Source organism: Panthera uncia, assembly GCF_023721935.1.
Source record: "Panthera uncia isolate 11264 chromosome A1 unlocalized genomic scaffold, Puncia_PCG_1.0 HiC_scaffold_16, whole genome shotgun sequence".
NCBI lineage: Eukaryota > Metazoa > Chordata > Mammalia > Carnivora > Felidae > Panthera > Panthera uncia.
In genome coordinates, this window is record NW_026057576.1 from 26,359,526 (window position 1) to 26,372,729 (window position 13,204).

At 37.0% G+C, this 13,204-nt stretch overlaps 1 protein-coding gene across 1 annotated transcript in view; it reads right to left on the minus strand.

Annotated features, from left to right (window-relative positions):
• DNAJC15 (DnaJ heat shock protein family (Hsp40) member C15) overlaps window positions 1-13,204 on the minus strand; it is a 68,633-nt gene that overhangs the window by 30,988 nt on the left and 24,441 nt on the right. Inside the window, exons 2-3 of the mRNA XM_049647456.1 lie at window positions 8,599-8,650; window positions 5,067-5,140 (exon numbers count right to left, since the gene is read on the minus strand). Of these exons, the coding sequence (XP_049503413.1) occupies window positions 5,067-5,140; window positions 8,599-8,650 (126 nt within the window). The remainder of the gene's footprint in view (window positions 1-5,066; window positions 5,141-8,598; window positions 8,651-13,204) is intronic.

Sequence of the window (13,204 nt, forward strand, 5' to 3'; positions counted from 1 at the left end):
ATAAAAAAACGTCTTTTGCTTCCTAAAGTGCCTCTGAAATAAGAAGAGAGATATTTTTAAACAGAAAAGTCCATATGAGGCCTAGAAAACAAGAAATGAGACAAAGAGAAAACCAGAGAGCTGAAAACAGGTAAGATTACAATTAAAGACACAAAAACATCACTGCAGCTTCAAACACCAGAGGAAAGTGGAAAAGCCTTCCCAGGAAATAAAGAAAGCACTAACTTTAGAGTCAACAAATATAATAATGACATCAGGATAATTAATTAAACCAGAACAGCAGAGATGACCATTTCTAACTCCATTAACACAGAGCATAAGGGGCCTACCACCTGCCATTTTTGCCCTCTGGCTAAGAAAAACAACTACTAGCCTGAGATGTATCTCATTGTGGGTGGTAGGTCCCAACAGAAGCAAAGGAGAGTACTAGCAGATCACACTACAGAACCCAGGAGGCCAGTGAGGGGGACAGTTATGCCAAGGAATGAAATATACACAGTGCTTAATCTTTCCTCAACCTCTCTCTGGAGGTCTCAAGCCTGCCTCTGGGTGCCTTGCTTTGGAAAACATGCCTGTTGACATAAACCATCTTTGTATTCACAGCCCACTATCAACACTCTTGTTCAATTAAAGTGAATGTACAGGGGCGACCTGGGTGGCTCAGTCCATTAAAGTGTACAACTTTGGCTCAGGTCATGATCTCATGGTCTGTGAGTCCGAGCCCCACGTCAGGCTCTGTGCTGACAGCTCAGAGCCTGGAGCCTGCTTCGGATTCTATGTCTCCCTCTCTCTCTGCCCCTCCCCTGCTTGTGCTCTGTCTCTCAAAAATAAATAAACATTAAAAAAATTTTTTTTAATAAAGTGAGTTTACCAAACTGTTATACTATTATAACACTTACATTATTCAACTCAGTCCTCACAAACATACACCAATAACCAATAACCAAGGATTGTCAGACATGTGAACAAATCCAATACCACGGGGGGCAATAAAACAGAACAAAGATGAACAAGTAACAACTGGCTTTTGGAGGAAGGAGGTAAATCAGAAAGCAGAAGAGGACTTGACAATTTTCAAATTAGTATCTTATATCCATAAAAGAGTAAATTGCTATGAAAAGAGATATTAAATATTACTGAAGTAAAACATTTAGTGATGGATTAAATAACAGACTGGCCATTGCTAAAACCCAATCTGGTGATCTGGAAGATGAGCTATGGAAATACTGTGGAATGTAAAACAAAAAGATAAGAAGATGAAAAATAAGAAAGAAACTGTTCAGTGACATAAAGGATAGACTCAGAGGTCCAATGTGTCTCTAGTAAGAGTTCCAGGAACAGAAAAGAGAGAAAATGTAAAAGAAAAAATAATTAAAGAAAAAGTATAGGAGAATCTTCCAGAATAAAAGATAGGGAATTTTCACTTAAATTTCACTGAGAATACCTGTGAAATTTCAGAACATCAGTAATAAAGAAAAAAAAAACCCAAAACTTCCAGAGTTAAAAAACAAATAAAAATTACCAAAAAACTAAAAACCTAAAACACAAACAACAAAAGAAAACCGAAACAGGCTGCTTACAAAGGAGTAAGAATAAGAACACAAGAATATCTGGCTAAGAGTCTCAGTTACCAGAAAATGTGGCTGAGAGTATACAGGAAAGCATGTATGTGGGCACTGAGGTTCAGTCTGAGCAGAGATTTTTTTTTTTAAGTAATCTACACTCAATATGGGGCTCAGACTCATGAGCCTAGAGTTGTAGGCTCCACTGACTGAGCCAGCCAGTTGGCCCCTGAGCAGAAACTTCTGTTCTTCCCTCATACTGGCTCACCAGATTTCCAAGGAGCCAGCAGCTGATGACTAACAATGAGAGAAAAGAAACAAACCGTTTAGTAGAGAAGAACTTAAAACATTTACCATCCACGCATTCCATATGAAAAAATTACTCCAGGTAGTATTCAAGAAAAATGGGGGGAAAAAAAGGTATGAAAATACAAAGATGAGATTTAAGGACAAAATGATGTTAAATAAAGTACAGAGAAAACAAACTTCAAGAAGAAATTTAAAAAGAACCCATAGAGGGGCGCCTGGGTGGCTCAGTCGGTTAAGCATCTGACTTTGGTTCAGGTGATGATCTAGCAGTTCCTGTGTTTGAGCCTCACGGGGGTGGGGGGGATGGGGGGGTGGGGTGGCTCTGTGCTGACAGCTCAGAGCCTGGAGCCTGCTTCAGATTCTGTCTCTCTCTCTCTCACTGCCCTTCCCCCGCTCACACTCTGTCTCTGTCTCAAAAATAAACATTAAAAAAAATTTTTTTTAATTTTTTTAAATTTACTTTTGAGACACAGAGAGACAGAGCATGAGCAGGGGAGGGGCAAAGAGAGAGGGAGACATAGAATCCTAAGCAGGCTCCAGGTTCTGAGCTGTCAGCACAGAGCCCGAGGCGGGGCTCTAACTCACGGAGTGTGAGATCATGACCTGAGCTGAAGTCGGATGCTTAACCAACTGAGCCACCCAGGCTCCCTTAAAAAAATTTTTTTTTTAAAAATATAGAAACTTGAACCTTGAATGCTTTCTAGGTTCTCTTGAGCGACAGAGATTTAGTGGCACACAGTTACAAATTCCTATTTTTTTTAACAACCCTATTTGGTTTAATAATGAATCATATTAATAACATCAAAACATTGTAAATGCTGTGTTTTATGAAGTTTGACTTTTTGGAATCATTAGTGCCAAGAGAAAGCATGCACATATTTAATTTCTCAGTTTCCCTATAATTATTAATATTTAAAGAATTGTTTAAAACACCCTTATCTTCACAGAGGTATAATTATGATGACAGTGATGATGATAAAGATGTTCTAAAAAATATTTTCACTGCAAACTGCAACAGTAGTATTTTGTGGGGGAAAACAGGGCCAGATTTATCAAAAACTGTTTCTTAACTCAAGCCCACAAAGGAAAAGGAAAGAGGGACACATTATTTCTCTATTTAGTATACCCATGACAATCTCTTAAATTATTCTACCTTATCCGTGAGCCTCCACGGAGCAGTGAAAATTTTCTCATTTTCTTGCTCTCTCTTCCTTTACAATGTTAAATAATGCCGTTCTACAAAACTTGGGAGTCCTTTATTTATAATATAAATATATCTACTGAATATCACCTTAACAGAAGAGAAATAATTTCTGAAATTCTCTCCATTCATTATTTATAAACATATGGAAAGACATAAGTAACACTGAATTAAGGAATTATGCCACTATTTTCATTCCTGTATTTCAAGCCACCATTATCTATTACCTGAAGTATCTCAATACCCTCTTAACTGGATTGAGAGCTTTTACTCTGGCTTGTTCTTGTTGACCCTCCATGCAGCAAAGTGATCATCTAAAATGCAAATCACGGGCACCTGGGTGGCTCAGTTGGTTAAGTGTCTGACTTCGGCTCAGGTCATGATCTCATGGTTCGGGAGTTCGAGCCCCGCATCGGGCTCTGTGCTGACAGCTCAGAGCCTGGATAGAGCCTGCTTTGGATTCTGTGTCTCCCTCTCTCTCTGCTCCTGCGCCGCTCACATTCTGTCTCTCAAAAATAAATAAACATTAAAAATAAAATAAAATGCAAATCACGTTGCCCCCATGCTCAAAACCTTCCAAAAGCTTTCCATTATACTTGAAGTAAAATTCGCAGTTTTGATCATAGTCTATGGGGCCTCAAATGATCTGGTCCCTATCCTACCACTATTCCCTTTGCATATTTCACTGGGGTTATTCTTGCTGCAAAGCTCATTTCCACTTCAGGACCTCTGCAGTGTTTCAGTCCCTAGATAGCTCTTTCTTCAGAGATTCACATCTGCTCTCTCATCTTCTCAGTGAGGCCTTCCCTGACCCATCTAGTATCAATTCCTCTCTGCTGTTATTCTTTAAACTCTTAGCCTGATTTAGTTTTCTTATAAGCAGTCAACACTTCTACATAGTATATACTTTACTTATTCATTCACTTGTTAATTGTCTGTGTCCACTAAAATATACACTCCTAAGGTCAATATCTTTATATGGTCCTTGACTATACCCCACTCTCCACAGTAATGTCTGGCATGTAGAATGAATAATTACTGAACGAATGCTAAATACCTATTAATACTGTAGCCAAATAAAATATAAATAGGAACACAGAAAAAAAAAAAAAAAAAACACACATGCTCCCTCTAATCACAGACATACATTTATAGGTCTGCAAAATCACTTGCAGTTCTTTTGGACCTGAGTTTAATTATTTGTCAGTATGTCATCCTTTGAAAGTGTGGTCATTGTTCACGGCTAACTAAGCCTCACAAGCCTGTAATGCCTTTGCTAAAACAAGTCATTCATTCTCCAATTGCTGCAAGCCAAGTTGATCTATCCCATATCTGCTTCTATTTCCCAGAAGTCAACGATTATGCTGCAACGCTTCAGTGAGTTTTCTTTGCATTGTGTCCAGTAGTTACAAACCAGTCCACTACGCAGTAGCTTTTAAGTATCTACTATCATTCATTCTTCACTTACATTTAGCTCAGCAGAGTAGCTACAATGCCTATAGATGAATGTATAAGCCCTATAGGATTTCAGGATTGGAATCTTATAATTTTATGTTTGAAATGATCAGGCGGTGGTACACGGGGATCAGTTTCAAATTTTATGATGAAATAAACTCTTGGGTAAGCTCCATCAGGGCAAGGAACTTGTCTGTTTTATTCATCAACTATATCCAGCTTCTACCACAAGAATTAATATAGACAATCACTAAAAGAATTAATATTAATTAAACAAGGAAGATAAATTACCTCAAAGTTGGTGTAATACTACTAAGAGAGATATAATAATTAGATGTCAAAAGCAGGAATAAGATTAGAAATAAAAATAACGTGACTAAGAGACTGAAACAAATCAATAAATAAACACCCCAAGGGTATCATGAAGAAAGTAAACTACAAATGTTGAAAAATCTAAGACATTTTCTAAATTACTATCAAATATGGCATATAAACAAAAATCAAAACAAGCCTTCTAACTAAAGCCATCTTTAACTCACAGGAGTGGAAATCTTCTTTGCTGTTTCTGTAATTACTTGTTCTAGAGGTTTCCAGATCTGAAATGCATAGCGACCTAAAAAACAACAGGAATAAGAGCAAACATATTTTCCATAATATGGAAAGACAATACCCACAAGGTAGTAACTACAATATTTATCGATAGTTTCTTTTCTATGTATTATTTCAATAACTATTTCAAAATTTACCAGAAAGTTCTATTTTTCCAAATGTCTAATTTATTGAATGGAGGAAGCATTTCATTTTAACATAATTAAAATAGTTATTAGATTGAGGGATGTCTGGGTGGCTCAGCTGGTTCAGCATCCAACTCTTGCAGGTCAGGTCATGATCCCAGGGTCGTGGGATCGAGCTCCTGCATTGGGCTCTGTGCTGAGCATAAAACCTGTCTGGGATTCTCTCTTTCTCCCTCTGCCCCTCTCCCCAGCTCACACATTCTGTCTCTCTCGAAAATAAAAAATAAAATAAAAATAAAGTTATTATTTATCAAGTTCTAATTAATGATTATAAAATTAGAAAATGTCAATGTTTATGTATATCTTCTATTTATACCATATGATAGGTAACAAAAAAAAAAAAATCCTAGTACTCTAACACAAACTATAGATAAAGTCCTTTTATGTATGTGTAGATTCACACATCTGGTTATTTGTACTGATTTTCCCAGTGATAATCACTTTGAAATACTTAAGAGAACAAATACTATCTAGGATCTGTAAAACATAGGAACAATTTTAATGGAACTATCTACAAAGTAAAAAGCAACTATGTAAGAAATATTCACCAAAGATATTTACTGTCAATTTCTCATCAAATTTAACTATTCTCCTAAAAGCATAATTTATTTTGGTGCTTTCTTTTCTTAGGTATCCTAATAATTAAAACTCCTGAGTCATCAATAGCAAAACAGGTCCCAAACTATTTTGAGGGCATAGAACAAGAATAAAATATTACCTGATTAATTTACCTTTTATACCCTAATCAGCATTATGTACCGATCAACAGTAGTGTCTCTCTTCCCAAAAGTCTTACTAGAAAACCCACTATGATACTCTGGATTTTATTCAATTTCCAACCATAACCTTCTTTGCAAATCAAGATTTCCACTGGGAAAGCTCAATTACATACACCTCTTAGAAATTTCCTGTCTAGGGGCGCCTGGGTGGCTCAGTCGGTTAGGTGTCAGACTTTGGCCCAGGTCATGATACCGCGCTTCATGGGTTCAAGCCCCACGTCGGGCTACGTGCTGACAGCTCAGAGCGTGGAGCCGGCTTCAGATTCTGTGTCTCCCTCTCTCTCTGCCCCTCTCCTGCTTGCACTCTGTCTCCCAAAAGTAAATAAATATTAAAAAAAGAAAACATTAAAAAAAAAAAAAGAAGTAGTTACCTGTCTAAACACACTATTATTCCTGTGCAAACAACATGTGAAAAATAGGATGCTAGGTATGGGAGATGGGAAATAGTCAATCCACATAGAAGAGAAAAAGTTCTTGACCTCAAGGAGAGCATTAAATAAAGGGAAATTAAGTTAAATAAGTGACACTGAATAAGTGAGAGCCTAACTCATCCAAACCTCTTATCCTATAGATGTCAATTTCCATCTGATTCTACAATAGTACACAGTATAGCTTTTAAATTACCTCAAAATTTAAAATATAAAAGCACATATAATCAGGCAGTCTTGATGAAAAAAGTAGGTAAAGTCTTCAACAAGTGACATCTGAAGGTTTACTTTAACCATAAACCAGAAGACCTAGTTCCAACAAGTCTAAGTGTACTTTCTCCCAAATTCCATTATTCAGTTGCATTTGGCTCTGGAAGAGAGCTGCCTGCTATTAACATTCTAGTTAGTAATAAGAACTTGGCAAAAGTGTGGTATGTACACAATTCACACACCAATTCTTCTCATTTTAGAAAGAAAACCCTGGCAAAAGTACAGCATCTGTCTTTAATTTCAAATAAAAATCTTCCATTTGAATTTCAAAATAACTATACCAATTCTGCTAAAATAGTTGATACTAAAATTCACGTTTCATGTTTAGGGCCAAGTTTGTCAGAATTCCTTTTTGGACGATAGTCTTCTCAGAAAACCTCAGTGTAGTCATCACGATGAGACACAAGACGTTGATGGCACAAAGACCAAGAGAATCTGAACCACTGATCTTGATTTTTAAGTGTTTATGCTTAAGGTGCTTTAAGAGAACTGCATGAAATTAAGTATCATATAAAACAAAACAAAACAACAATCTTTTATGTCCCATTTTGCAATTGGATCTTACCAACTCCATATAACCACAATGGAATGTAGCTTCACTTAAAGAGAAGATCCAACAAACAAAATCAAATCCACGAAACTTAAGAGACACAAATGCTAAAACAAAAAATGTAACGAGAGATGCTCTCAGATCAACATATGATTAGGAAATAGCTATCCAATTTACAACTGGAAGAGATAACAATTTTGCTTTAAATTTTTATAACTATTTGGTGATTTGGACAGTAAAAGAAATTCTCCCAGGTTTTCAGAAGAAATTACACCAATGTGTTAAAAAAAATGAAGTAATTAATACATTACAGGGAATAACTATACTCATCAAAAAAAGTGACTACAGGGGCGCCTGGGTGGCTCAGTCAGTTAAGCGTCCGACTTCGGCTCAGGTCACGATCTCGCAGTCCGTGAGTTCGAGCCCCACATCGGGCTCTGGGCTGATGGCTCAGAGCCTGGAGCCTGCTTCCGATTCTGTGTCTCCCTCTCTCTCTGCCCCTCCCCCGTTCATGCTCTGTCTCTCTCTGTCTCAAAAATAAATAAAACGTTAAAAAAAAATTAAAAAAAAACAAAAAAAAACAAAAAAAAACAAAAAAAGTGACTACTCAGGAAACGTGACATCTTACTGCAAGAAAAAAACAAGAATAAACAAACAAAAAAACAAGGGAGAACAGAGGAACCCCATATCAGTTACATTGCTTCATACTGAACAATGTTTTTATTTTTAATTTTTATTTATTTATTTTAATGTTTTATTTATTTTTGAGACAGAGAGAGACAGAGCATGAACGGGGGAGGGTCAGAGAGAGGGAGACACAGAATCTGAAACAGGCTCCAGGCTCTGAGCTGTCAGCACAGAGCCTGATGCGGGGCTTGAACTCATGGACCGCGAGATCGTGACCCGAGCCGAAGTCGGCCGCTTAACCGACTGAGCCACCCAGGCGCCCCTGAACAATGTTTTTAAAGTACATTATAGTTCAAGCTAAAAAAAAATACTATGAAGATCAACTATTATTGGGGCTAGTTTTCCTAGCTTCTTATTGTTAATTTTCTTCACTACACAGTTATCTAGCTTTTGCTACACTGACAAATGTTCAGGGACTATAAATGGAGAAACAAATGAGAATGTATAATGTCTTAAAACCCAAACCTCAGAATACAGAGGGTATCCTCATGAATCACTATAGAAGCTATTTGGAAATATTTCTCCTGCAACATTTATTGAGAAGTATGCTTTACTTATCTTACCTGCAAAGGCAAGAGTTGCAACACCCAGTCCAACAGCTATCAAACTTCTTGCCTATAAAGGAAAAAAATGATTATCACTTACAGTCTTACACTGGCTTTTTTTTTTTCTTCAAGTAAACCATTTAAAATAATGAGAATAATTATGTTAAATACAACATTTTACTCAAGCTCTGCTGTGAAAAACAGAATTTTTTTTAAATCTGCAGTGTCTATGGGATTCTACCTGCTGTGTACCATATTAGCTAATTTTCAGTAAACTTGGGGCACCTGGGTGGCTCAGTCGGTTAAGCATCCGACTTCGACTCAGGTCATGATCTCATGGCTCGTGAGTCCAAGCCCCGCGTCAGGCTCTGTGCTGACAGCTAACAGCCTGTAGCCCACTTCAGATTCTCTGTCTCCCTCTGTGTCTGCCCCTCCCCTGCTCATGCTCTATATCTCTGTCCTTCTAAGTAAATAAACATTAAAAAAAATTAATTTTCAGTAAACTAAAATTATTCTAGATTTCACTTAATTTCTGTATATATGAAATCATTCTACCCAAGATCTTTTATGCTAAAATATTTTCTATAGGTTATTCTTAATAGTGGTTAAATATATTTATCTTCTACAAAAATAGAAGGAACATATTTCCTTTATATTTGCAATAGCATTTGCTATTATTTTAAATTTTGATAAAACATTAGATCTATGTTTAGTAAAGAAGTCAAACTGCCAAAAATTAGTAAGAATTATGAATAATTTAAAAGTTAGTTTATTTCTACCTTTACAGACCAATGTAAAGTTTTTTAAATAAGAGCCAAGAATTTAGAATCCATAAAGTTATGAGCTCATTCTGATAAAAATCTAATTTAAATTGGTTATATTCTATGCTTTTCTCCTTTACCATCTCAGAAAAATATTTAAATCAAAACAGATAAGGTTTACATAACAGAGCTCAATAGCTCCCCCACCCCAACATCCATTCCCCCTTTCTTCTCTAGGATCGGGAATTCCTATTTTTAGTCAGACATATTTCCAAGCCTCCCTTAGACTATGACTATGTTAACTAAATACTGGCTTATAAGATATAAGCAGGGTGGTATATGCAACTTCTGAGAAGTCCTTTGGGGGATGGAAGAAATGTCCTTCTCCTTTTCTATTCCTCCTTCTTACCGGCTAGAAATGTAGATATTCTACAGCTAGAGCAGCCATGTTGGATAAAGAAGGAAAAACAATGAGATGAAAGGAGACTGTGCCCCAGATGATCAGGGAGACGCCATAGCACCCCAGGACTGCCTCTATTTACACAAGATAAAAATAAAATTCTATCTTTGTAAGCGCTTGCAGCCAAATCAAATTTTGATGGATACAGAATTCAGAAGAGACACGATAGAAATGTTTTTCTCTAATGGTGAGAGGTAAATCTGTTAAGATCCAGGAAAGACTAAAAAATACATCTAGAAAAAAAATTTCCTCAGTAGGGAACAGAATGGATTCATTTCACACTGGTGCAGAAGTAGTAAGACAGAGGTTGAGCCTGGAGGGATGTTATGAAAGTGGTCTAACTTTAATATCCAGCATCTGTCTCTTAGAAATCTAGAGCTCTTCATAGACAAGATGAAGGAAGTTCATCTATGGTTCTCCTCCTCAGTTCTAATGCTAAGATATACTTTTTTTACCAGGCAGTAACACTGGACACCCTAGTAAAGAAAGATCTTTTTCCCCCAGCAGAGCAGAGGAAGTCTAGAGCTAGCTACCCAGAGAGGCAAAACAGTTTCCAAAGTTCCCTTCAGGTTGTCTAGACAGGTTGTCTGTCCTGAACAGAAGGGAGGTATAGATTTAAAGAGTATAGATTTAAAGAGGATATTCTGTTGAGGTATATGTTTACCATTTTCTAAAGCTTCCCTGAGGCTGTATGGTTTGAAATTTCCAGTCTTATCTTCCACTGGTTCACTTTAATGAACCTCAGTCCTAACAAACTACTCAACTGTTTCATGTGTGAATTTATTCCTTCCTTATAACCTTGTTTAGTCTTTCATCTGTCTAGAAATATTTATCTTTGCCTACCAGATATGTCCTGTTCTTAACACTTTAGTCTAAATCTGCCACAGAATTGGAGAAGTCATTTGTAACACATAATTGACAATGAGCATATATCCAAAGACATGTACAGAATTCCTCCATATTACTAGTAAGGGAGACAATCCAACAGAACCATGGGCAAAAAGGTCAGGGACTTTATAGAAAAAAATCTAAATGGCTAATAAACATATGAAAAGGTACTCAACTAAAAGAATACCTAGGGAATGCTAACAACAAAATGCTGCAGAAATATTAATACCAGCACATAAAGACCTCTGGCCTTTGTGGAACTTCTGTCCGTTGAGCCATCTCAAGCGCGAAACAACAGTATCTATAATTCCTAAGGTTATTGTGAGGATAAAATGCAATTATGTATGTAAAGGACTTAACACAGTGGGTTGGCACATAGTAAGCAGTCAGTAAATGTGAACTGCTTTTAATATTATCAATAAAATAACTACTATTAATTGAATATAAGTGGTATAGCAGAAAAAAGAACAGTGTTCTGCAAACACTTAAATTTGTCTAAGGGAAGATTCATAGAAGTAATTTTTGAGGTAGGCCCTAGAAAATGAGTTGGTCTTCTCTAAATTAAATAATCCAAATTCTCACATTTCAAAAAACCATATTTGAAAAATACAGTCTTAAAAAGTTGTGTTATTCTAATTTCACATTTGTATAGATTAATAATTGTGTCACTTTTACTATTTTAACTACTCAAAATACAAATTGTTGCCTCTACAATTCCAAAGAGATTTTCATTTGGAGGTATTTATATCAGAAACATTAAACCATTAGGCATCCGGTCATTTTTCCCTTTAATATGTAAATCTAAAATGTTTAACAATATTCAATTGAATTCAACAAATAAGTATTAAGCACTCTGCTGTCATTCTCCATTTGTCCTTCTAGATTCATTCTCCACCCTTCTCTGACTTGCTCTGTACTTCTGCATCCCCTTATCCACATTATCCAAGTCCTCACTTGCCCACTAGTTTCTGTCTGGGCTTTACCAAAGAGAGGAAGTGTCAAAAAGAACACCAGGCACAGGTGACCAATCCCAGGAGAGGACTCCAAACACTTCTGCCTGTTGCATCTTGGTATCAAAGTTGCCAAGGAAAACATTACACAGTCAAGCACTGGATAATGCTTTCCTTACACGAAAGAAGACAAAGTTCAGCTCCAGCTGTATGCATCAGTCCGTTATGGCTAATGGGTTCCCCCTCCCCCACCCCCAGTGCTAGCTAACTAAGGGAAATGGGCCTACAAACACCCACCCCTCTGGTGGCGCAACAGAAGGACTCACCCCTCCCCACCCCACACCATCCCTGGAGTCTGAAATACTGAAAGCTGAGGGCATATGTGAGAGCCATTGACTATGCTTCAGCAGAACAAATCCCACAAAGGTGGTAATCCCAGCACAGGGTATGTGAACTCCTCATCTCTTGGTAGGGAAGTATTCTGAGCCCAGCACCCACTTTTATGTGGCCAAGTGGGATTGATGACTGTGCACAAAAGACCGACTTCTTAAACAAGAAGCATCAGCAGAAAAGCAAAAGGTGGAAAAAGATAGAAGTAATGGTACAATTTACTTCCTGTTATGTTTCCTTTTCAGCCACAGCTCCTGTTAAAGGGCTCCTCTTCCATGCCCACGACTCTCATTGGGTTCTGGAACATACATAATCCCATTCTCTTGCCCCTTTCTCTGGGTGGATAACAGTCTCCAACCATTGCTAGCCCCTGGATGATTCATCACCCATTTCTGGTTACCTTAAACCATGCCTCCCTGTGCAAATAATCTCTTCATTAAACTATCTTCAAAAAAAAAAACCATCCATTACTGCCAGGACCCTCACTGACACAAAAATTACTGTACATCAGTCACTATATTATGCACAACAGACATAGCATGTAGCAAGGCAAAGGTCCATATCAAATGAGTCCTATGTAGGACCTGAAACGTGATGGGCCTCCAACGTTTAATCTCCCAAAGACCTTTATTTTTACCCTTATTACAACATTTACTACGCTAGTTTATAGTTAGATGTGCTCTGTCTCCTTTAGCTTTTCTACATATAAATAACTTTTTAAAAATCTGGTTAAATCTATGGGTCACACCAGAAAACCACAGATATATACACACAGCAAATTTTTTATACATAATTTGAAGGGATCCAAAGGCTTCTCTGAAGCCCTTTAGTTCACAAGCCCAACATGAGAACCTCCATAACAAATATATAAATAAATAAGCTCGCTAAAGTCAAAAAGGGTGTATCATTTACCTTCGTGGTCCTAGAGCACATGAGAAGACCTGCCACATATATTTCACTTTACATTCATTCAACAATACAAGAAAAGTATTAATACAATAATATATCAAATACCAGAAAAATAACACTGACGACAGAGTTAACCTCTGTTTCTCAAGACTAACTTTATAGAAAGATAAACATGAAAGGCCTTACAACCTTTAAAGTCAAAAAGAAACCAAACTCAAATTAGGTAGATCACTGGCGCAAATAAGAATGTTCAATATATGACCAAA